This window comes from Siphateles boraxobius, unplaced genomic scaffold (assembly GCF_051911475.1).
Source record: "Siphateles boraxobius isolate OS27281-9 unplaced genomic scaffold, OSU_SipBor_1 77, whole genome shotgun sequence".
In the NCBI taxonomy this organism is placed as follows: Eukaryota; Metazoa; Chordata; class Actinopteri; order Cypriniformes; family Leuciscidae; genus Siphateles; species Siphateles boraxobius.
This window is the reverse complement of record NW_027509205.1, coordinates 22,466,466-22,492,990: the sequence shown is the minus strand read 5'-3', so window position 1 is coordinate 22,492,990 and position 26,525 is coordinate 22,466,466. Positions and strand designations below refer to the sequence as shown.

At 40.1% G+C, this 26,525-nt stretch overlaps 1 protein-coding gene and 1 long non-coding RNA gene across 2 annotated transcripts in view; one reads left to right on the top strand and one right to left on the bottom strand.

Annotated features, from left to right (window-relative positions):
- The window catches only part of LOC143725560 (uncharacterized), a 358,276-nt gene that overhangs the window by 159,125 nt on the left and 172,626 nt on the right, over window positions 1-26,525 (bottom strand). The window lies entirely within an intron of this gene.
- Window positions 19,828-26,525, top strand: part of LOC143725520 (E3 ubiquitin-protein ligase TRIM39-like) — a 30,765-nt gene continuing 24,067 nt past the window's right edge. Inside the window, exons 1-4 of the mRNA XM_077217995.1 lie at window positions 19,828-20,793; window positions 21,935-22,491; window positions 22,797-22,892; window positions 24,974-25,207. Of these exons, the coding sequence (XP_077074110.1) occupies window positions 21,937-22,491; window positions 22,797-22,892; window positions 24,974-25,207 (885 nt within the window). The 5' untranslated portion in view covers window positions 19,828-20,793; window positions 21,935-21,936. The remainder of the gene's footprint in view (window positions 20,794-21,934; window positions 22,492-22,796; window positions 22,893-24,973; window positions 25,208-26,525) is intronic.

Sequence of the window (26,525 nt, the reverse complement as noted above, 5' to 3'; positions counted from 1 at the left end):
ATGGCACAGATCTGTTTCCCAATGTTCCCATTTATATGTATTCTTTCTTTTATTTTACAACCTGATGGATAAGTCAAATCATAACCATAAATTATAAATTATATTTAACCAGAATACAACTTTAACAAATATACAGTACAGTATGAATGTAGTTAATTGAACCTGAATTATTTTCATTTGGAAATTGAGTATATATGGGATGCCAGTAATGACCAATAAATGTGTTTTTGAAAAAAAAAAAAAGCTGTAGTTAGAATTATGTTATTTAGAAATAGCACTCAATAAAAACTAGAATCTGAGATCTTAAACTCATACCTGAACAAACTGAATCTGAAATGTCTTCATTAAAATGATAATTAAAGCTGTTTTTATGAATGATGTGTGTGTGTGTGTGTGTGTGTGTGTGTGTGTGTGTGTGTGTGTGTGTGTGTGTGTGTGTGTGTGTGTGTGTGTGTGTGTGTGTGTGTGTGTGTGTGTGTGTGTGTGTGTGTGTGTGTGTGTGTGTGTGTGTGAGCACTAACCAAATCTGACTGGGTTTGATGGTTATCAGATCTGTTTTCAGTCCAACATCACTGTCATTAACCGCTGCCAAATTAAACCTGCAAGAGAGAGAAAACGTAATATTGACAGTTTAGTGGAAAATTTTGATTTTCATTGATTTCAATAGATATTACAGACCTAGTAATGATGAGTGGACAGGAGATATTTTTGTGTATTGTGAACGTGCAGAGAGAAACACCCTAGGAACAGCTGAGCGAGACCTTTTGGTCCTAGGGGTGCAGCAAAATCCGATGGTCCTAGTGTCAGTTAGTGAGGAAGAGTAGCATATGCAACAGTGTATTCCTTATTTGACAAATAAGACACAGAGTGCATATAACCTTGGAAATGTTATAAAACCTGCTCAGCCCTTTCTGGCGTTGTCTCACTCACTCTTCAGTGTAACTTCTGTGTGGTGACTGAGTCCTTCTTGCAAGAATAAATGTCTTTTAAAAGACAGTTTGTTTCAGAGTGTCTCTTACGCAGTGATGATGGTTTGATAATTATGTTTTTCCACAACAACAGGAAGTATGAATGAAACGGGTGTGTTGTGGTCAGTGAGGGAGTAAGGGATGATGGGATGTGTTTACCATATGACGAAGTCTGCGCTGTCAATCTCAGACCAGGGGACACACTCATTCAGTTTTCATGATTTATGAAAACTTTCCACATACATGTGATTTTTATACTGTACAACCTGTATATTCTGTCCCACAACCCTCACAGAAAACCTTCTGCATTTTTACATTTAAATTTCCTCATGAGAGAGACATATGTGGGCACCATCTGTCACTTTTGAGTGATTTAAAATAAGCCCCCCCCCCCATAAACCCCCGCCCCCTCTCCATTTATGACGTGTACGAGTATTTTTTATAAAATATCAACCGAAATATCGATCAAATTGTTTATACATTTTATTGAAATGATTAGTAACATATATATTTGTTTATTTACAATTGACGAATGCTTTTCCGAGGGGGTTTTACACAGTTTTCTTTTACAAGACAATAGATAGCGTCGAACTCCGTCCGCCACAGACTCCTGTTTCTTTAACACCACAAGCTCAGGCTTCGGAGGTGGATCCGCACGCGTCATTGGACGATTCCGTCCATGTGTATGATAACGTCACCCCATGGGGTAGTCCTGAAGTGCCTGTCTGTGAACAACCAAACAGATCGCCGGAGGTTGGAGTGAACGCACCTTAAATAGGCGGAGTTTCCTCTGCAGAGCATCGTACGCAGCAGTTCGCCGCGAGTCTTCAAACTACAGGAGCAGCAGGTAATGTAAGCTAATATGGAAAGTTATATTTATCCTACCATGCTACTGTAAAAGTTGCGGCAGCATGCGAGTTATGCTTAACTAAAATAAAAGTATAACTCCATTTCAGCTGCAGCCTGAGTCTGACAATGTCATTCGTTTTTATCCAAGGCAAGTGTTATTAGCTTGAGGAAATGCATCTAGTGAAATGAAATCTTAAAGGGATAGTTCACCCAAAAATGAAAATTCTGTCAGTAATTACTCTCCCTCATGTTGTTCAACCCCGTAAGACCTTCGTTCATCTTCGGAACACGAATTAAGATATTTTTTTATTAAATCTGAGAGCTGGATCACTCCTCCATAGGCTTCTAATGGATTGAAACTTGCCAGCCCTGAAAAGTTATTAAAGACATTGTTAAAATAGTCCAAGTGACTACAGTGGCTCAATCTTAAGTTCATCAAGCGACGAGAATACTTTTTGTTCGCAAAAACAAACAAAAATAACGACTTTATTTCAACTATTCATTTCCTTCTCTGTGGCCTCGAGTGAGTTCACTAGTGTAAAAGCGTAGAGCTTCTGTTGTTGTGCATCACACACATGACCAGCGTCGGCCAATAGTGAGCCTACATGTGACGTAGCTCTACGCTATCACACTGTGCTAACTGACTAGAGGCTAGAGGGCTGCATTGGGATTGAGTCCCGCCGGGTCCCGCGGGACCCAACGCAAATCTCGCGGGAGCGGGCGGTTTGAACTTTGCTGCGGGCGGGAATGGGCGGCTAAAAAAAAAAACTGCGGGATCGGGAGGTTGCCTAGCGAGTTGACATGATGGAGGGATGTCAATAAATGATGTGGAAAAGAACCTCAAACAGGTATTTACAGCACAAAACCTAAGCAAGGTTGACATTTGGACTAGCCTACTATTCATCTTCCTGATCAGTGCGTCAGAATACATGCAGGCCAGGGAAACGAAACAAACAACCCCATGAATCTCTTTAATAATAGCAATACAAATACGTGTTTTTTCCTGCGGGACGGGAGAAGACACAAAATCAATGCATCTCTATTATTGTGCGGGAATAAATTCTCAAAGTTTTGCGGGTGCGGGCGGGAGTGGACATACATATTGCGGGAGCGGGCGGGAGTGTAACACATACGTTGCGGGAGCGGGCGGTAATGGTCAGAAATTCGGCGGGCGCGGGCGAGAGCGGGATGAAGAAAACAGTCCCGCGCAGGGCTTTACTAGAGGCCAACAGAGAAGGAAATGAATAGTTGAAATAAAGTCGTTATTTTTGGTTGTTTTTTCGCACAAAAAGTATTCTCGTCGCTTGATAAACTTAAGATTGAGCCACTGTAGTCACTTGGACTATTTTAACGATGTCTTTAACTTTCAGGGAAAATGTTTTTAAACAAAGACTGAGGGGCCTTTTACATGACACCGTTTTCAACTAAAACATTTTGGCCGTTCATTTACATGACAATGGCATTTTGGGGCCCTGAAAAACTTTTTCGAGTTTGAAAGTGCAAGATTTTGAAAACGGTGATGTTATGCGGACGCCTATTACATGTTCAGTCTATAGGCGAGTAGTGTTTCTTCACAAAATGGCATCGCCAACTGCTGGCCTGCTTTGCATATACAGCGTTTTTAGTAGTTTTCGCAAATCCTTGTGAAAGGGGATTTTTTTATGTTGTTGTCTGTTTGCGAAAAATTCTGTTTTTAGTACATCGTTGTCATGTAAACGTACCCTGAAAGAGTTGTCGGAAGCTTAGTGATGGTGACGTTGAAGTCATGCAACCGTGGCAGGGTTCCAGACTGCGACCAAATTGGTCGCATATGCGACCATTTTTTGAGAATGTGCGAGTTAAAATGTTATTTGGTCGCATTTGTGCGAGTGGACGCTTGAGCAACAGAACGCCGTTGTATCAGCTGCTGCAGTCCATAACTTATGTTCAAAATGAACGAGTAGGCTACATAATGAATCCATTTTCCAAACCGTGTTTTTGACTTATTCTGAATCACTACGGTACGCCTATAATAAGTGTTTATATTCGGACTATTTTATCCCGGGGTCTTCTCGGCTGCGGAGTAGACCAGTGCCTGCGTGACTCGCCATAGACATTAACGGAGAGAAGTTCCGTCTACAATGTTCTTCCGCAAGACACGTGCAGTTTATTTATTGACGAACGTAGACGTCACGCGCATTGCACACTGATGGTGAAACGCGCCAATTAAGAATTCACGAATTAAGGCATATAAAAATGGTCTCACGAAACACAGAGCCCCTTCCACCTACGTCTTTTCAGCGGTTATATTTTCCTCTATCGAGTGATTACTCTCATGATCGCTCGACAGAGGAAGAGGAAATTATTATAAAATGCATAAGGTAAGGAGTGTGAGATTTCTGCTTTTTGTTACAACTATAAACTTTGATAACAAAAAATCTGTATCAGTTTATTATAATACTCTAATCTTTTAAAATGTAATGCATACATTTGAATGTTTAATGATTTTTAAAAGATAGAAAGATGATGATAGATAGATAGATAGAATATGATTCAAATGTAAATAGATAGATTGTATATAATTCAAATGTAAAATGCTTAAAATTATATGTGGGAGGAGACTTGCCAGCAATCAGTTTCAGGTGCAGGTGGTTAGTTCTATCATTAGGACCGCATAAAGGGTTCTTACAGCAACAGGTGGTGATTGTTTTGGCGTGTGTTTGTTGCGCTCAACGTGCAGTCTCTGTACCCTTTCATATAGGTAGGTTTCGTTTGTGTGGAATGATTGCGCCTTAACGGCGCAATCCCATCTTTCTGTTGTTTTTCTTTTAGGCTGATTATTTAAGAGGGTTTATTCTCTGTCTGGGAAGCGAGGCAGACAAACATTTATTGCTGCGGTACCTTCAATGGGCTGACGGCCGTGTTGGAATGCTGAATACTGGTAAACGCAGTATACACTAAGACCGATCGTTTGTGAGTTTGATGCAATTAACAGACAAATGTAGTTGATGTAGTAATCTCTTGTTTTATAGTACCCTTTATCAATCAGGTTTGGGGATTGAGAGCTGAGATTGGGTAACTGTGTTGCAGCTGTACTTTCGCTAAAGTAGGCTATGTTTTGTTTGATTGTTTTATATTGTGGGCTGCATTGATGTGTACTAACATGCATGTGTCCTTTATTGTTCAAGGGGCAGACCAGCCACTGTTTCTTGTATATTTTAGATTTATATTGTGTTTATTGTTGTTGTTATTCGAGATTGATTTTGATCTTAAAAATTGTTTTTCTTTGTTTCCTGGTACTGCTCTCCTCTTTTTGTATGTTCCAGTGCTCAAAGACTTTTGTACAGGGCCGGGCCTGCATCTACACTAAAGCCTCCTTCGGTGTGATTTGGGTTGTGTGACACTGCTGTGTGGTGTGTACTTGAGGTTGGCACTGAAATAGTGACTTAAAGGTTACTACTTATTTGCGGTGTATGCTGTGGGGTTTCTTCTGTTTTCTCTTGTCTCTTACAGGTGGTAGGAGGTCCACAAGGGCAGGCCCGCCCCTCTTGCAGTCTTGAGGAGAGCTAATTCTAATTTTTTTTGTGACTGTTATTATCAACACGTTTTAACATTTGATGGTTTTATTGGAACAATAAAATTGTTATATTTTTATAAACTACATCTGTTGTCCAAATCCATATTGTGACCTGTAGAGGGCTCCTCCTGCCTTAAGTAAGGAGGTGGCGTAGTCAGTTTATGGTTCCTACACTACATTTTTGGCGTAAGTCGGCAGGGTCTTAATGTAATCTTAACTGTTATTTATTGTATGATTGTTAAAATAGAAACAGTGGCTGGTACGGGATAACAAGAGGAGCGACTGCCCGGAGATGCCCAGTGGGGACCCAGAGGCCAGTGACTACAAATAACTTGCCAATTTTTCTTTTCTTTTTTTCTCTCATTATTTTGTTTATATGTTGTACAGTAACTTTGGCTTGCTGCAAATATGAGTTTTGAAGGGGAACAGGAGGAACTTCTTGCTCTACGTGAGGAAGTACAAAGGTTGCGAGTAGCTAATGCACAGGTTCATCAAGGAGGGGGTGCCAGTTCAGCTGCAAGTAGTACCAGTGGACCACCTGAGGTTTTTAATATTGCCTCAAATCCCCCTAGTCAAGCAACACCTGAAAGGTTTGTTTATATTCAGCGGGAGAGGAAGTGTCCTTATTTTTCTGGCTCTAAATCCCAAACCGACTTATCGGTTTGTGATTGGATTGAGAATGTTGAAGCATGTCTTAGGGATAGGTGCATTACTAATAGAGAGAAGGCCCTCTTCCTTTATGATCACTTGGAGGGGGAAGCTAAAGCAGAAATTAGATTTCGCTCTTTGACAGATCGGGAAAACCCTGAGATTGTTTTTCAAATTCTAAAAGAATTGTATGGTTCCTCCTCTTCCTTTGTTGGTCTCCAAAAACAGTTCTTTGAAAGAAAACAGAAAGATGGAGAGTCATTAAAAGAGTTTTCTCACTCAATGTGGGCTTTAATGGGGAATATCCAGCGTTCTTATCCAAATAAGCTAATGGATTCAGATACCTTGGTTAGAGACCAATTTGTTGAACACGTGCGTGATGTGGCATTGCGCAGGGAGTTAAAGAGTATCGTGAGACAAAACCCGTTAATTTCATTTTTAGCACTCCGACAGGAGGCTATTAAATGGGCTGAAGAGGGGGAGAAACCTTTTGGACAGGCTCGAGTAGGACTTTACCATCAAGGAGCTGACTGTAATGTTGAGGGGGCCTGTAATTCAATGGAGACTGGGAAGGGGTTTGATTTGTCCACTCTACAAGAGCAACTTCATAGACAGCAGTTGCAAATTGATAGCATTCTACAAAGTTTAGCTAAAATACAATCTGTCTCGGACCAGTCTGCCTCCCGTCCCCTTAATTCTAATTATCAGTTTACTGCAGAAGGTCTGCCTATTTGTCTGCGCTGCCGTAAACCTGGACACATTCTTCGTCAGTGTCGCCAGGGGCCGAGACCACGACCCACTAGCCCATCTGTTGAGACGAATGTCACCCCGGCTGCTACTGGACACTCAGGTATGGGAGATGGGGGGAAAACAAGCATTAATAATGTCAGTAGCATGCAAAATTCACCACCTCTTATAGGTAAATGTCCAATTGTTGATGTGGTGATGGGCGGGGTAGAAGTGAAATGTCTATTGGATACAGGCTCTATGGTCACCACCATTACGGAGTCATTTTTTAAAGAGTCATTTAAACATCTGATCGCCCCTAGACTTCGATCATGTGGGTGGCTTGCCTTGAAGGCAGCTAATGGGCTAGATATCCCTTATGTAGGCTATTTGGAATTGGATGTCGAGGTGTTAGGCAGAAACATTCCAGGCAGGGGGGTTTTAGTGGTGAAAGATCCCTTTGGTGTTTCACAACAAGAGGTAGTACCAGGACTATTGGGAATGAATGTAATTGGAGAATGTTATCGAGAACTATTTGTACAACAAGGGGAAGTCTTGTTTAGCTCGTTAGATGCTGATCAGGCCAAAGCAGGCTGGGGGAAGGCTTTGCGCCATTGCCATAGATTAGAGGTTTGCCCAGTAAGCAGTGAAGGTAGGGTCCGTGTGCTTGAAAGGGCAGGAGATTTTATACCAGCAGGGTCACTAAAATTTGTAAAAGTTACTTGCCCAAAGGTTCCCTACACCGCCCCAAAACACATGTTGTTAGAGCCAGGGGGCTCAGATCTTGCTTCAGGTTTGTTGCTGTCACCATCCTTAGTGACAGTGGTAAATGGTGTGACTTATGTACCAGTGGTTAATGTAGGAGTCACAGGGGCCACAGTGCATGAAAAACAGGTGTTGGGCAAGTTACATCAGGTTGAGGGAATTGAAGGACAGCAGTTGAATTTTGTTGGGGAGGGTGAAGAGGTTGCGCATGTGACTGTAGTGACTGCCCATACAGTTATGGGATCTCATGTGCCTTTATCGGAGACCATTTCAGCATTACAATGGCCAGGGTTAACATCTGTGGAGAGAAGACAAGTAAAAGAGTTATTGGTGAAGTACCATCAGGTCTTTGCTAAGAGTGAGGGTGACCTAGGGTGTACCGATGAGATTGAACATGAAATTCCACTTACTGATAATACCCCAGTTCGTCAGAGATATAGGAGAATACCTCCTACACAGTGGCAGCCTGTGAAAAATCACATTAAGCTACTTCTGGAAAGTAAGGTAATTAGAGAAAGCAGTAGTCCCTATGCGTCCCCTATTGTGTTGGTACAGAAAAAGAGTGGCGAGCTAAGAATGTGTGTGGACTATCGACAATTGAACGCCAAGACACGGAAGGATGCTTACCCACTTCCCCGTATTGAAGAGTCTTTAGATGCCCTGGCAGGTGCACAGTGGTTTTCTACCCTAGATCTGGCGAGTGGCTATAACCAGGTTCCTGTGGCTGAAAAAGATAAAGCAAAGACTGCCTTCTGCACACCTTTTGGGCTCTTTGAGTTTGAGAGAATGCCATTTGGGTTGTGTAATGCACCAGGGACTTTCCAACGGCTCATGGAAAGAATATTCGGTGACCAGAGCCTGCAGTCTGTCCTTTTGTATCTTGATGACGTTATTGTCTTCTCTTCTTCTGTGGAACAGCATTTGCAGAGATTGGAGGTGGTTCTTAGCCGACTGAAAAAGAAAGGGCTAAAAGCAAAGTTAAGTAAATGCCATTTCTTTAAACAGGAAGTGCAGTACCTGGGGCATCGTGTTTCCAAAGAAGGGGTGGCGACTGATCCAGAAAAAACATCCGCTGTGGCAAATTGGAGGCGGCCTCGTGATGTGACGGAAGTCAGGTCTTTCCTGGGTTTCTGTAGTTACTATCGTCGCTTTGTGAAGGGTTTTGCCCAATTAGCTGCCCCCTTCCATCAACTGGTTGCTGATGTTCTTAGAACTGCAAAGAAAGGCAAGGCTAAATCAGGTACGTTTGTGCCTAACATGTGGACCGATGCGTGTGAGCAAAGTTTCAGAGAATTAAAGAGGACTCTTACATGTGCCCCTATTCTGGCCTTTGCCGACTTTACTAAGCCATTTGTGGTGGAAGTTGATGCGAGTCATCAGGGCTTAGGGGCTGTGCTGTCTCAAGAAAATCAGGGCAGGTTGAAGCCAGTAGCCTATGCCAGCCGGTCGCTACGAAGGTCTGAGAGAAACATGGAGAATTATAGCTCTATGAAATTGGAGCTTTTGGCACTTAAATGGGCTTTATCGGAGAAATTCAGAGAGTACTTGCTGGGAAGTAAATGCACTGTGTATACTGATAATAATCCTCTCAGCCATTTCCAGTCAATTAAGTTGGGTGCCACTGAACAACGATGGGTAGCCCAATTGGCTGCTTTTGATTTTACTGTGCAGTACCGCCCAGGTCGTGTCAATGGCAATGCTGACTCTCTTTCTCGCCAATACAGTGAGCAGGCCAGTGAGGATCGTGGTGACGGATTTGACCCTCATGATCAATGCCTCCTTGATGTAACTCAAAATGCAGGTGCGGATGTGATGTTGCAACAGATTGGGGTGTTTCCCAGTCGTTCCAGAGCTGACTTGGTGGCACTACAAGGTGCAGATTCCCTGTTGAAGTCATTGCTCTCATTCTGGAGGCTGGGGCAATTACCAACTAAAGAACAACGGGTACAACTGTCAAGAGATCTTCAGTGTCTGCTTCGTCAATGGGATCGGATAACTGAGAAAAACGGCCTGTTGTATAGACGGGCAATGACATCTCACGGTGAAGAGTTTTTTCAGTTACTTTTGCCTTCTTGCCTCCGCCAGGAAGTTCTGTATAACCTTCATGATGGGCATGGGCATCAGGGGGTGCGAAGGACTACTGATCTGATCAGGCAAAGGTGCTATTGGCCTGGAATGGGAGTTGAGATCGAGAAGTACTGCCAGCATTGTCAACGTTGCATACTCTCAAAAGCTGTTCAGCCAGGAGTGAAGACATATCAAGGTGTTCTCCTTGCTAGCCAACCACTGGAGGTTCTTGCAATAGATTTCACTCTTTTGGAACCTGGTACGGATCGGCGAGAAAACGTGTTGGTCATGACCGATGTCTTTTCCAAATATACACAGGCGGTGCCTACTAAAGATCAAAGCGCCATTACCGTAGCCAAAACCCTTGTCGAGAGCTGGTTTTATCGTTTTGGAGTGCCTAAAAGGATACACTCTGATCAAGGGAGAAACTTTGAGAGTGTTCTTATTCGACAGCTCTGTAGCCTCTATGGGATTGAAAAATCTAGGACCACAACATACCATCCACAGGGAAATGGGCAGTGTGAGAGATTCAATCGGACTCTTCATGACCTGCTTCGCTCCCTTCCTCCAGAGAAAAAACGGGCGTGGCCTAAGTACATCTCTCAGCTGGTTTGGGCGTATAATACGACAACTCATCGCTCCACTGGCCATTCACCGTATTCTTTAATGTTTGGGGTGTCCCCGCAACTTCCGGTTGATTCCCTTTTGGGGATGGATGTCTCCGAGGCTGACCAGGGAGTAATTAACTCCGGGGAAGAGTGGGTTCAGCACCACCAGGAACGGCTCAAGCTGGCACTTAATTTAGCACGGAAAAATCTTGAAGAAGCAGCAGAATATCGACAACAGCATCACAATAACCAGGTACACGATCTTGGATTTAGTAAAGGGCAACTGATTTATTTAAAAGACCATCGCCATCGAGGCCGTCATAAGATCCAAGATGTGTGGTCACCAGTGCTGTATAAAGTAGTCAATGTGCCAGACAAACCCGGTGCTCCATACACAGTTACATCAGTTGATGGTGCTAGTGATGCACGCAGGATACATAGGACTGAGATGAGGGCAGCTCGGCTTGAAGATCAGCCCTGTGAACCAGTAATGCCCCAGCCCTGTCCACAAGCGGGTGCCCAAGAAGCTGGATTGTGTGAAGAGGATTATTCGGTGTGGCCTACTAACGAAAAGTCTATTCTGTCTGTCGACAGCTTTCAAGAAGGGGTATACCATGTGTTAACGCCTGGTAGAGGAATTAGTGTCCAGGAGGCAGATTCCGACGCTCAGGGAAATGTCATTCCAGTCAGTGATGGATTGGAGCAAGAGACATTGCAACCTCATTCCCCTCAAGCCAGTTGTCAGCAGGAGATGCCACAGCCTCAAGATGAGATGCTGACCCTTCGACGTACTTCAAGGCCAACAGCTGGTCAACATTCAAATCCGTACCATCTGCCTCAATCTGCAGTGGCGAGCATTTATGTTGGGGCGGTAGGGGCTGCTGCCTTCACAGGTCTAAACCAAGCTAATCCTTTTAGACCCTGGTTATAAGTTAGTCCTTGTCGTCGAGGCGACGACATCTTTTAGGGGGGGTGAATGTGGGAGGAGACTTGCCAGCAATCAGTTTCAGGTGCAGGTGGTTAGTTCTATCATTAGGACCGCATAAAGGGTTCTTACAGCAACAGGTGGTGATTGTTTTGGCGTGTGTTTGTTGCGCTCAACGTGCAGTCTCTGTACCCTTTCATATAGGTAGGTTTCGTTTGTGTGGAATGATTGCGCCTTAACGGCGCAATCCCATCTTTCTGTTGTTTTTCTTTTAGGCTGATTATTTAAGAGGGTTTATTCTCTGTCTGGGAAGCGAGGCAGACAAACATTTATTGCTGCGGTACCTTCAATGGGCTGACGGCCGTGTTGGAATGCTGAATACTGGTAAACGCAGTATACACTAAGACCGATCGTTTGTGAGTTTGATGCAATTAACAGACAAATGTAGTTGATGTAGTAATCTCTTGTTTTATAGTACCCTTTATCAATTAGGTTTGGGGATTGAGAGCTGAGATTGGGTAACTGTGTTGCAGCTGTACTTTCGCTAAAGTAGGCTATGTTTTGTTTGATTGTTTTATATTGTGGGCTGCATTGATGTGTACTAACATGCATGTGTCCTTTATTGTTAAAGGGGCAGACCAGCCACTGTTTCTTGTATATTTTAGATTTATATTGTGTTTATTGTTGTTGTTATTCGAGATTGATTTTGATCTTAAAAATTGTTTTTCTTTGTTTCCTGGTACTGCTCTCCTCTTTTTGTATGTTCCAGTGCTCAAAGACTTTTGTACAGGGCCGGGCCTGCATCTACACTAAAGCCTCCTTCGGTGTGATTTGGGTGGTGTGACACTGCTGTGTGGTGTGTACTTGAGGTTGGCACTGAAATAGTGACTTAAAGGTTACTACTTATTTGCGGTGTATGCTGTGGGGTTTCTTCTGTTTTCTCTTGTCTCTCACAGGTGGTAGGAGGTCCACAAGGGCAGGCCCGCCCCTCTTGCAGTCTTGAGGAGAGCTAATTCTAATTTTTTTTGTGACTGTTATTATCAACACGTTTTAACATTTGATGGTTTTATTGGAACAATAAAATTGTTATATTTTTATAAACTACATCTGTTGTCCAAATCCATATTGTGACCTGTAGAGGGCTCCTCCTGCCTTAAGTAAGGAGGTGGCGTAGTCAGTTTATGGTTCCTACACTGCATATAGATTAAAATTACTGTCCAAAATCCATGAAAATCCTGAAATTTGGCAATGATAATTAATATATTACAGGTATTTCTGCTGCAACCCAGAAAGCCTTTGCTAGCCTTGGTCCATTGAAACCACTATTCATCAGCATGCATTGATTAATCCCATGGCATGTAGCAAAAAAAAAAAAAAAAAAAGGTGCGACCAAATCATATGCTGGTGCGACCAACTGAGAAAGTTGGTAGCACCAGTGCAACCAGTGGAAAAGTTAGTCTGGAGCCCTGCGTGGGGTTGTTCGTACGCTTCAAAATTCATAAAATTTGTGTTTTAAATAATATTTAGTAATATTATAATAATTTCCCTATTTTCTTTTGATGTGTTATGCATTCTAATTGTATCAACATCTTTTCATAGAATGCCAAGGAAATAAAGGATAAAAAAACCAAAAAAAACCAAAGAACTCTTCTTTTTTTCTTTTTGCCCTTTTTGGTCCTTTCGCCCCTGTCCCTGAGGAGGTCTGTGCACGCCACTGTGTTGCTACGTCCGACAAGCCATTCCCCTCTCACTCCACATGTTCTCACACAGTGAAAAATATATTGCGAGGCAAAGAGGACACTGACAATGCGGCAACATACAAGACAGAGCAGCCTACTTTTGGTATGAAATAAAGTCTCATCTTTCAAACTTTTATAATTATTATGAAATTCAAACAATAAGCCTGTTTTGTGGTGCTTTAATGTGTAGGCCTCAGTTCAAGCAGCACATGAACTGATAATCTTTTCTAGTTATAGCATGAATTAAAAATGAATGAAAATCAGAACTGCAAAAAGAAATCAATACACACCATTTTTCAAGTTCAAGTCCACTGACTTTACTCTACTAACTGGTTTGGTTTGTTTGTCGGACAAAAAAGGCGGTAATCTGCATTATGATTGGTCAGATCGCCTGTCAATTAAATTCCCAGCGAAAGGTCTCAACACTGAGCTCTTAAATTAATATTTTAAACCTTACAAAATGATTGCAATGTATAGTCAAAGTCATACGTTTACCTATTGTACATCTTTCAGAATCTGCAAGGTAATGCTCAAGAATGCAACATGATGCATTAAGAGCCAGGGGGAAACTTTTGAGCAAGATTATGGTGATAGGTTTTTAGATTTTTAGCCTCTGAAGGGCAGGACTAAATTAATATATTTTTTTAACAAAATAAGAACAATTTACATCCAGTTCCATCCTTAATGGACTTCTTGAGCATCACTAAATGTTTGCAGGGTTTGTAATAGTTGTGTATGAGTCCCTCAGTTGTCACCAGTGTGAAAAGATGGATCTCACAATCATAGTCAGTGCTAGTAAGGAGTCAAATATGCAGAAGATGCTGGAAAAGCAAAGAATGTGCAGGAGCTGGAGGATTTTTCCTCATGAACTACCATTACAAAAAACAAAAACAACAAAAAAAAAACAGGATCATGTGGATCATTCAGGTAATGACACAATATTAAAATCAAGTAATTTGTCTTAATTTGAAAACGCTTTTTCAGTGCAGTACTAAATAGAAACAATGTTTTTATGACCCTTCTTATTAATAAATAAATAAAAGTTACATTTTGGAGATTCTGAAAGGTGTATGTAAACTTATGACTAAAGTGTAAATGTAACAAAAATCATAAAATTATTAGACGCCAAAATGTTGCTATGGTTATCACTTTCTCATGTTGCAATGGTTACTATGTCAATCATCGCAATTTCAAGACTCACAGGACTAAAATTTAGCGGATTCACTCCCACATTTAAATGCATTTATCACTCTTTATAATTTACAGTGTGAACGTAACCACTGGTCCTCTAGAAGCACGAAATTTAGATTGTCAATAGCGCTTCCTTTAAGGCATCACTTACTTACCGTGTTCTGCACTCTCCCTAAAACTCTCGTCATAAACACTGTAACCGCAAGCAGATGGCCAGTTCTGCCATTTGATTAAATTACTAATGAATACACAAAGCAGTGTCCGGTTTTACCAACATGTGACCAAAAGGCGCTGCTCTGACTAGAGATCCCGTGTGTAAACTCCCCCGGGTCCATTGCCCCTCACAAACAAGACATTGTGTAGCCAGATAGTCAACCACTACTCTGGTGTTAAACTCATCAGCTCACAGAATACACACACACGGAACAATCCCCCACAGGGGATGACAAAAGTTCACCACCCGCCAACCACGTGATGAACTTATACACATATGCGCATGCATTAACACACAACCAGCAGCCATGGGACGTTTCAGAGAAAAAGTGCCTGAAAATATTTTTAAATGTATTCCTTTTGTGCGTTGATGTCTTCACATGCCACACAGGAACTACTGACAATTTTATTGCGTTAATCAAACTTTAAAATGCTTGTAATTCTGCATATGAATGTCACTTTGGTTTTCTTCTTTCATATTTCATGTTTGGTAGCCACATGATCGTCGTGCTTTGACTGAACTAGTCATACATGGAAAATTACAGTAAAATATATTATTCTATGTGTAGCCTACAGCCTGTCTAGTTAGAAATGACAAAATGTTATACCATCATAAACTATGCAAATAAGTTCTCCTGACGAAACAAAGAAGAACTTCTCCCGTTCAAAATGCTCCAAGATGATTTGCCCTCCCCGCAAAAAGGGGCGGGGATGGGATTCCCTCAAAAGAGGAACTCGCCCGTTTCTCTCTCTCTTCTCTTCGGTCAAAGTTCGGGAAACACCAGCTTCGGACAGGCTTCGGCCACCGTCTCGGACGCGCACCTCCGCGTCACTCCCGATCCTTCTTTTCTTTTCTTTACTAAGTGTTATTTTCATATTCGCCTCTCCCTCTACGAGGGAGATGAACTCTGAATCATTTCTTTGGTAACTTTACGCCGTTGAACCTTTAAAGTTTAAACTTCCCGCGAGTCTGCTTGCCCAGAAAAGACACAAAAGAACACGTCCGCTCCGAAAAAGGACCCACGCACACAACTGCGTTCCTCAGCAACACAACGAGAACCATATACAAGTATTGGTTATGACCTGACGTGATTTCTTGTTGTCTCTCTTAAGGTTACATTGTCTGTGAATTTTGCCATGATGAGAGATCATCTCGGTGATCTCTCTCTCTCTCTCTCTTCCTGACCTTTAGTTCATTTCTCTCTCCCTCTCTCTATATTTCTCTCTCTCTCTCGTTTTCTCTCCCTCTCTCATCCTATTGTAAATTCGTGTTTGTAAGGTTTTCCGTTCTGTCTGTTCCGGTTGTATATACATATTATGTGTGAATTGTAGTTCGATGTATTATTAGTTGCAGTAGCGTACCGTGGGGTTTCAGTCAGGGCCTTCAGTAACGCAACCCCCCCCCAAAAAAACATATTTTGTGAAACGATGATGTCATCACCCCACCTGTCGACTAGTCAGACACGCTAAATCAGTAGCCTAACATCAACAACAACTGCGACTACATGCTTGTGTTCCTGCTTCAGAAGCTACTGAGCCTCTTTATTTCTTTATTTATTATTTAGGCCTACTTTAATGTATTTTTATTTTACTTCTTTATTTACATTTCTTTCTTATGCTCAATGTTCCCTCTAAGCTGCCACGCAGAGGACTGACGCGAAATGTGTGGGGAAATCCATTTGATTGTAGTTTAAGTGAGAAATAATTTCAGTGCTCTGGTCAACCGCTATAGAGTGAAAACTGGTGAATGCAGTTTACAGGTTTCATAGAAAGAGAATGATGTGAGCACGTGTGATTGGCAGTGAGTCTTTCGTGCGGACCAAATAGCTCAATACGAGAGGCAACGAGAAACGCAGACATGTGAAATAAAATCACATCATAATGTTTTAAAGAAGAGTGGTTTGATGGTAGAAATAACTGTTGATGGACACAGAACGGTAACAATTACACACCCACCTGCGTGCAAATTCAAAATAGGCTATCATTAGTTTAAATCTATGTTTGTGTGTGTGTGTGTGTGTGTGTGTGTTGGGGGGGGTTAGATTACTATAAAAGAGTTCACATATTCACTTTTCTTGAACATATTTAGCTATTCGATCTATTTAAATGCTTCAGTTTGTTTTATATTATAATAATATAATATGTAAACAAATTGAAGCATTTAAACTGATATATTATATCACTTCAAATACTACAATTCGTTTTTTTTTAAATTATATTAGGCCTATATTTTATTATATTATAAGCCTAAATAAAGAATCTCACGGGCTCATTGCCATTAAAAACTTGAAACCCCCTGCTAAAGAAAATATTGGAAATTCATAAGAAATAAACTCATTTATAATAATCATTTAACTTTGATGGTTTAATGCTTCCTGTACACAATTAATTGACTGTACAAAAACACTTTGTTTTTCCCAAACCATCTCAGTGTAACAGCTTACTTTTCCTTCATACTATATTCTATTATTGTAAAGAATTGAACTGTCCTGCAGAAGATTTTGTAAATTATTTTTCGTAGGATTTCTTGGTAAAGACTGTACAGTTAACAGCACTGTGAAAAAATATCAGGTAACCTAAAATGTGCTTCATTTAGTGACTTCTTAATTAACTGCTTGTTTTTTAAAAATATGATTTAATACCAATAAGTTACATCAAGGGTCAAATAAAATAGAAATGCACATTCAAGTTAAAAGTAACAATTGAATGTTGAAACCATTGTGTTTCTACGTATGCTGTACAGGTCAGGTATAAAGAATATTTTTGCTCAGGTGGCGAAATATGTCCGCCAATAGAAAAAAGTTTTGCTCAGCAAGAAAAAAAAAATAGAGGGAACATTGGCTGTGATGCTTGTATTTTGTCTGATTAAGACATTTCGTATTTTGTAGGGATGGGCATTTCAAGCTAAAATAATATTCGACGATCGCTGGCAATAATTTGATTATTATTCAAAACCCCGCCCCCCCTTTACATTTAATTTCATTTCATTACATTTCTCTGTACTGTAGGCCTACGTGTTGTAGCAATTAAAGTAAAGTTACTTTCATATTTATGTTTAAATAATGTTATTTTTTCCATTTCATCTATGTTGATTATATGAAAAGTGATCAGCCTATCAGCCAGTATGAGTAGCCTAATCATGCGTAATATCGAGAGACATCATTTTGACCGCTTTATTAAGTTTTGTTTTGTATAAAGCCCTTCTTTAAAGTGAATTTCGTTTTGTATAAATTGTATCTTAATTTTAATCAATGTTTTAACCAATTGCCTGGATTTAATAAATAAGAAGCAAATATAGCAGCCTATAATCAGGACATGGAGGCGCCGACGCGATATAAATTGCATCGCTCGTGAACTGGAGCTTGTCTCATAAATGAACAGAAACTCAGAAATATATCTAAGCTTGAAATGTCTACTTTTAAACAAAACAATTCAAAACGAAAAGAAACAGACAACTCTCTTATAATCCGTATGAAGTGTGCATTTCTCTCTATAGGCACCTTCACAACACTGCGAAGGTGGCGAGTCAGCATCGTCACAGAAAACACTAGTTTATTAATAAACAATTAAAATGTCTCCTTGTTATATTTGACACATTCATAATGATTAGGCTATTTGCCGGTTCTTTGTGGCAAGCTTTATGCGTCTTCTAACTGATCGAATATCGTCACTCATCCCTATTTTGTACCGGGCCATTTATGGTTTTTCACATTGTTCAATAAAGTTCTTGGTAAAAAAGAAAAGAAGCTACTGTGCCTAATATTATTGTATAGCCTACAGCTTGTATATATAATAAGTCTTCTCTGTTTAACAAACGGCTCTTAGCCACCAGTTACATTAAACTCATAGTTTAGCTAAGGACTTATAGTTTAAAAGTGTATATAACATGGATTTAAAAATAATAAACTCTTTTACAAAACATTTACAAAAACTTGGTCCCAACAGGGCCTTTAACGTCAACATGTTGAACAAGTCTGCTGGCTCCAGCATTTAACAGACAGACGTGAACGTGGTTCCTCACTGCACTTTGGTTCCTCATCCCGTTCCTCACTGCACTCCCTGTGTGAATGATACTGTGTGTGTGTGTGTGTCTGTGCGTGCGTGCATGCATGTGAGGGAGAGAGAATAGGGGGCAGCTGACAGCACTGCGAGGGTAACAAGCTTACTATTGGCTAATGATACACGTCAGTCAAAGTTATGATCAAATGGGAAATGGCAGCTTCAACGGAAGGGTAGCTATACTTCTAGTGCTGGTCCACAGAGCTGTGATGCGTTTAGATGACCATATGGAAAATCCAGCTCAGCCTCACAAAAAATAACCATAATCTTTGTGGAAATATAATCGTAAAAATTAAAAATATATATTTTACATATTAAATTAAATTATATTATATTTTAGATTCTGACAGGGCCAGCAGAGAAGGCCCTGATGCCCCTGACAACCCACCTCTGATTAGTTGTGCATTTATTAAAGCCATTATAATTTAATGATTGCTTCTGTTTAAATGCTCGTATTACAAAGTCAATGAAATGTTCGATCCTTTAGCTACAAAAAGCTTTGTTATTTACTACGTTGAGTAGTTTAATTTTATAAACACAGGAAAATGTATGTTCACGGCCAGAAAATTGATATTTCTTGGAGTTTATAAGAAGGGATAACTTTGTTGAGAAGTTAAGTTAATCTTACAGCCGTTTGCTGGACAAACAGATTGTTCGATAACTAAATTAATTCCATTTAAGGTTATCTCATATAATCGATCTGTAATAAGTCTATTGATATATTAATGACGAACCATAACCCATTATGGTGATCATTCATATATACAATCGATCTATTTTCAGCTTCGATAATTTAACTGTAATATGCAATATATTAAATTCCCTATATATAATTTGAGCTAATTTAATGTAAGACTCATTGTCGCTACAACACTGAAGTTGTCCACACTGGAAAAATGTGAATCTCGAGAAGTGAGAAGTGAAGACAGGTGTCTATTTTGAGTATTTTGTTTTTCGACGGGGCATAAATTAATTTAAAGAATTTATTTGAATATCAGGTTTTTGAAGTGGAAATGCACAAGTTACCCAACAAGTTAGACCAGTTTAACAGACATAAGAATTTAACAGCTGAAGAGCTGTCATACCTGTAAAAAGTGAATCTCTAATTTATATCGAGTCTAAACTTTGTTTATGAGGAGATTTGCGAAAGGATAAAGCTTGTGCTGATTCTGAACATACATTTTAAAGGGATAGTTCACCCAAAAATGTAAATTCTGTCAGTATTTACTCTCCCTCATGTTGTTCAACCCCGTAAGACCTTCATTCATCTCCGGGACACGAATTAAGATATTTTTGATGAAATCTGAGAGCTGGATCACTCCTCCATAGGCTTCTAAGGGATTGAAAATTGTTCCCCGAAAAGTTATTAAAGACATCGTTAAAATAGTCCAAGTGACTACAGTGGCTCAATCTTAAGTTTATCAAGCGACGAGAATACTTTTTGTGCGCAAAAACAACCAAAAAAAACAACTTTATTTCAACCCTTCATTTCCTTCTCTCTGGGCCTCGAGTGAGTTCACTAGTGTAACAGCGCAGCGCTTCTGTGTTGTACGTCACACACATCACACACATGACCAGCGTCGGCCAATAGTGAGCCTACGTGTGACGTAGCACTACGCAATCACACTACGCTAACTGACTCGAGGCCCACAGAGAAGGAAATGAATAGTTGAAATAAAGTCGTTATTTTTGTTTTTTTGCTTACAAAAAGTATTCTCGTCGCTTGATAAACTTAAGATTGAGTCACTGTAGTCACTTGGACTATTTTAACGATGTCTTTAATAACTTTTCGGGGAACAATTTTCAATCCCTTAGAAGCCTATGGAGGAGTGATCCAGCTCTCAGATTTAATCAAAAATATCTTAATTCGTGTTGCGAAGATGAATGAAGGTCTTACGGGGTTGAACAACATGAGGGTGAGTAAATACTGACAGAATTTTCATTTTTGGGTGAACTATCCCTTTAAGCAAATTCTCCGCATGTTTACTCTAAAATGCTCTAAAATAGTTTTGTTTCGTTTTTGAATAATATTGTGTCCTCCAGTGCCCGGACTCGACTGGACACTGACATTTTTCCGAGTTCAAAAGGTCTGAGTCCGTGTCAAGTCCGAGTTCAAATTCATCCGAGTGCGTGACAAGTCCGAGTTCATTCAAAATTAGACTTGAGTCCGAGGTCGAGTACCCCAACTCTATCCCAGGGGTTGATTTGTATAAAAACTGAAAGATTTTTGTTAATGTGTTGAAGGTCGTTAAACTTTTCTTTAAAATCACTTTAAAGTGTTTGCACATTCAGCAGGGATGAATTAGAAACTTTACCATATTCATGCTTGTGGGCGGAGCTATGACATCACTGCAGGCGAGTGAAAGAATTCTGTGACGGTGAAACTAAATAAAACAGATGAACTAGAAGCTTCTTCAAACAACTTTATTCAGACACACGGAAGCTCAAGCTACTGATCACAGCTGATATTCACTCAAAGGTAAGTGATGGGATTTAAGAGCTTGTTCAAAAGATTTAAACTCTGAAATACTATCTGAATATTTTTAATTAGTATTATGTCATTCTGGTTGTAAAGTTTGATTTCTGCTGTTATGTCACACAACTAAAAGACTTCAAAAACAACTCCCACCCTTTCTTGCTGTGTTATCTTTCATATACAAAAATAACCTTGAAGGATCAATTTTATATAAAGACAGGTGTCTATATTGAGTATTTTATTTTTCGACGGGGCATAAATTAATATCAAGTATTTTGATTTTAATATAAACAGTGGTTACTAGTTTAACTAAATTAAAATAATTTATAATTAGGCTCACTGTATTATTTCAACTGATTGTAAAATAAATCATGAACAAGGATATTAACATAAATTTATTTGAATATCAGGTTTTTGAAGTGGAAATGCACAAGTTACCCCCCACACGTTAGACCAGTTTACCAGACATGATAAGAATTTAACAGCTGAAGTGCTGTCATACCTGTAAAAAGTGTTCAGTTCACTTACTTAAAAAAATGTTAGTAAACCTGTTGCCTTAAAATTATTAAGTAAATAAACTTAATGCTTAATTGAAAAAATTAAGTTATGTTAACCTTGACAATTCCACTACTTTTTTTTATTTATTAAAAATGAAGTTTATTTTACTTAATCATTTTAAGGCAATGGATTTCCTCAAATTTTTTTAAGTCAACTGATCACTTTTTTCAAAGTAACAACTAACAACTCTAGGCTATTCAACCACAGGTATCACATCAGCAGATAAATTCTTATCATTCAGTCTTGTAAACTGGTCTAACTTGTACATTTCCCCTTGAAAAACATGAGATTCAAATTAATTCACATTCACATCTTTGTTCATGTTTTATTTTATACAAAACACCAATAAAGGTAACAAAATAAAATCATTTTATGCCTTGGATGTCAAAAGCAGCAGACAGATACAGTGAGATATTTGTGATTTACATGTCATTTGAAAAAATAAATATGTTGTCAGGATATATAAAGCTAATTTTGTAGGGCCGTCAGTGGAGAAATACATAAAATCTTTGAGTATTAGTATTATCAAAATTGCTCTCTGAGATGATGATATAATGTAGATGATATATTGTCATTGTTTTGTCAGTCATGGCATCCTCCAGTGGTCCATCTCTAAATGAGGAGCTCCAGTGCTCCATCTGTCTGGAAGTGTTCACTGATCCAGTCACCACTCCATGTGGACACAACTTCTGCAGAACCTGCTTGATCAAGTGCTGGACGAACACACAGACCTGCTTCTGTCCACTCTGTAAAGAAAAATACAGCAGAAGACCTGATCTCAAGATTAATACAACACTCAGAGAGGTTGTGCAACACTTTCAGGAGAAGCTCAATCTAGGAGAATCTGAGGTGTTCTGTGACTTCTGTGATGAAAGAAAGCAGAAAGCTGTGAAGACCTGCCTGACGTGTCAAAGCTCTTACTGTGAGACTCATCTGGAGCCTCATCACAGAGTCCCACGTCTAAAGAAACACACACTGATCAACGCTGTGGAAAATCTGGAGGATTATTTATGCCAGAAACACGAGAGACCTCTGGAGCTGTTCTGTAGAGATGATCAGACGTGTGTTTGTCTGTCCTGCACTGAAGGAGAACACAGGACTCACAACACTGTTCCTATAGAGGATGAGAGTCGAGAGAAGAAGGTAAAGAGCTACAAACAAAGCACTTTAAACACGCTGTGAAATGCAGATGTCGTTCCTGTGTTTTGACATGTTGAAGAACCTGTCCTTTTTTTTAAAAAACAGACAAATCCAATAGTCTTTCATTACATCTGATAAAAGCTGATTTTGACACCCTTAAAACTGTCAGACACGGACTAAAAGATTCAAAACTATAATTTTGAATTTAAATGGTCTTTAAATGGTTAAAAAGAGAAATTCAAATAAGACTGTAAGAAGATGGAAAGCTATATTCAGTGATAAATGTGTCTGTTTTTCTCTGTATGTAGAATCAGCTGGTTCAGACACAGACAGACGTTCATCAGATGATCCAGGACAGAATGAAGAAGATTCAAGAGATCCAGAACTCAGTAGATCTGAGAAAGGTTTGTGCTTCGATCAACTCGAGTTCATTTCCTGACTCATGGTCTTTTCCGATCCCCCTCTCCCATTTCACTTTCTGTTCACTCTCTAACTATCCTAGCAAAAAATACCGTTAAAAAATTATATGTATCATAATATTTAAATCTAATTCATAAAGGCATTGAATTAAATTGTGAGTTATACAATCATCTAGTTACCCTCATGTGTACTGCTTAGTTCCACAGAAGATGAAGACGATTCTTCAGTAACATGAGATTTAATATCATACTCTAATAAACAGCCAATATGTGAGACAGTGTGCTGTGCACAAATAATAACCGACAAATGAACAGAACCAAGGAAGGAACTTAAATATACAGAGATGATTAACTAAAAGACGAACAGCTGTGATGATTAGTGTTAATGTCCAACTGATGAGTGGCGGAAAATGAGAACAATGAACACGAGACGAATGAAAGCAAACTGAGAATCCATGAAAACAGAAACTAACAGAACTTAACGGTGACATCATGTTGCTCCAAACACATGATTTTTTCCTATAGACCCCTTTTGTGCCGACGTCACAATGACGTCACGGCATTAGCTGGAGGCAAAACAAAGTGAAAACTGGAGGCGGCCAATACAAACCAGCACAGATTCGGCTACATAATAAGGACCTTAAATTATTATTATTTTTATTAAATGGCATCTTGTTGTGTTTCTGGGGGCAAGAATCACCTACAGGATCCAATTTGAAATTTTATCGCATAATGTTTTCTAAATTATTGTGATTATTTGTGAATCATCTATGATTGTATACATTGTTGTGATTGATTGTGATAGACTTTTTGAAGAACCTGGTAAGAAAGAATAATCAAATACATAGATAATTAATATAATTTTAATACATAGAAAATATTTTTATTTCTAGAAAATATTCACATCACTAAAATTGCACTGTAATGTCACTTTACATTGTCGTCTTCTGGCCTTGGCGCTGGGCAGGACCGCGCAATGTAACGTTGCCACAAGTCAAGACCATTCATCACATAGTTATAGGCATCTAAAGATTTATATGCCCTCAGTTTGTCTTTACGCTCTGTTTCTCTATCAGGTCGGTGTAGAAGACAGGCCACTCAACCGAGGTAACGTTAATCCTGTCAGATCGACCATCCATTCACTGAGCGTGTAGGTGTCGGCCGATCTGGTTCCGTCCGTTAAAATTAACTTTTGCAAATAACAATCGTGGTCCTGGACAGTGAGTGACCTAGCCTGGTAATACCAATCTCTGCTACTTCGCTTTGCTTCGTAGACAGAGTCTGGAATGGCATAATTGAAAAGTGTTTTCTTTCTCGCGGGGGGGGGGGGGGAGGGTGGTGGGGGACACTTGTCTGAAGTATAAAATCATTGGGTACCCGTAAGCCAATCACATCACCTCCATTAAAATGTTTAACAAACACTCTTCTTGTTCGGGCTTCAGTTTGCAAATACCGGGAATATTCTCCACAACAGAGCGAATTGCATCCCGTGTCTCCATATCCGCGTTCGTTTTCGATTTCCCTAACCTAATATACAATACAACTCGGCGCTTAGCATCTACGTCACGGCTCTCAGCGCGCCCTCTGTTCGTTGATTGGCCGGCTGTTTTCAGGCCGGAGGAAAACTGAGAGATAGGTCGCTATCTCAGACTGAGTACAGAAGCGTACTGAAATTGAGCGGAAGTACGAAGTCTGACGTAGTCAGGCTATGAGTGACCTTGCACATTAAGATAAAATCAGATTTTCTCCCGTCATTGTTAAAAAACAAGCTAACAAAACTTGCAAACTAGCGTTAGTGAAGCGGCCAGAGGGATCGTTCTGCCTCCACCTAAGCTCCGCCCACATAAAAACGTCATCATGTTTACCAACTGAAAAGGGGTCTATATAGCACAAATCTGTTGTATGGAGTTCTATTGGAGTTCTTCGACAGCTAGTCCTCAAGAGCCATCTTAAGTGACATAAGGTTAATTAAAGATGATAGAAATGTTATTTTGGGGTGAACTATCCCTTTAAATAATAAGTGAATATGGAATAGATTAACAAACATAACTGTTCTCGTTCATCAGAGAAACACAGAGGAAGAGAAATTCTCCAGTGTTATGATCTTCACTGATCTGATCCGCTCCATTAAGAGATGTCAGTCTGATCTGCTGAAGATGATGGATGAACAGCAGAAAGCAGCAGAGAAACAGGCTGAAGATCTCATTAAAGAGCTGCATCAGGAAATCACTGAGCTGAAGAGGAGAAACACTGAGCTGGAGCATCTCTCACACACTGAAGATCATCTCCATCTCATACAGGTCTGTGAACATCGGTCTCAGTCAATATGTACAATATTACAGGACAAACACTCTGTTCTTTAAGGTCCACCAAATTGACCTAACGACGGTGTCCAATGGTGTGGCTGAAGGTTTCCTGTGTGTTCTGTTTTTTCAGTGCGCAAAGTGCATTTTTGTCTAGCCCAATTTAGCGAATGCAACTATATAACAACTTAACTAAAATCAAGCAGTTCGTCAGACATCTAGAATCGCGCCTGATGTGCTTCATGCTCAGTCTAAAGCCTGTTTTATGCTTCTGCGTCGAATCGACAGCATACCCCCGCAGACCCCTCTGCGTCACCGCAAACCCCTCTCCGCCCCCTCCGCCGTTGCTCGTCGTGCACCTCCAAAGAATTGTAACTACGCGTCGAGGCGACGCAGACCCCAAGGGCTGTGATTGGTCAGATGCACCGCGATGCAACGCAACCTGACGCAGAAACATAAAATGGCCACGACGCCGAAGGAGTGACTGCGTAGCTACGCCGTGGAGTCGACGCAGAAGCATAATGAGGCCTTAACCTAACATCTAGTATGTGCTCAACCCTGGACACAGATTAGCGGAAACATGGATACATCATAATCTACTAGATTCAATAATCTCAGGTAAATCTATAATGCCAATTACATAATTATGTCGAAGTTAACCCAGGTGAAAAGACGTAGTATTATATGTATTAAAAATATACTTGAAATTCAAGTACCAAATTTTCCGGACTATAAGTCACACTTTTTTTCATAGTTTGGCTGGGCCTGCGACTTATAGTCAGGTGCGACTTATATATCAAAATTAATTCATACTGACTGACATGAACCAAGAGAAAACATTACCGTCTACAGCCACGATAGGGCGCTCTATGCTGCTCCTGTAGCCGACCCCTGAAAAAATTAACTGAAAACTGAAAAACTGTTAACTGAAACATAAACTTAAAGGAACACTCCACCGTTTTTTGAAATAGGGGCTTATTCACCTTCTCCCCTACATTTAGAAAGGTGGGCAAAAGCATTTTTGTCTCAGTCCATGCGTTGTCTTAGTTTGGCAGCGCCGACGCTAGCTTAGCTTAGCATAATGAATGGAATCCTTTGTTGCCAGATAGCATGCCGTGAGTAAAAGTGATCATAAAAAAAAACAAATTACTTCTTGTGGCCTGCGTGTTCACAATGAGTACAAATAGCAATGCAGATTAAGACAAGGCGATTTCTTAGACAGATATTGACTTGGGAATATATTAGGGTGAATCACAGGCGAAGCACTTCTACTTGGGCGCCGAGATATCACGCAACACCTGAAATCCCCCAACTT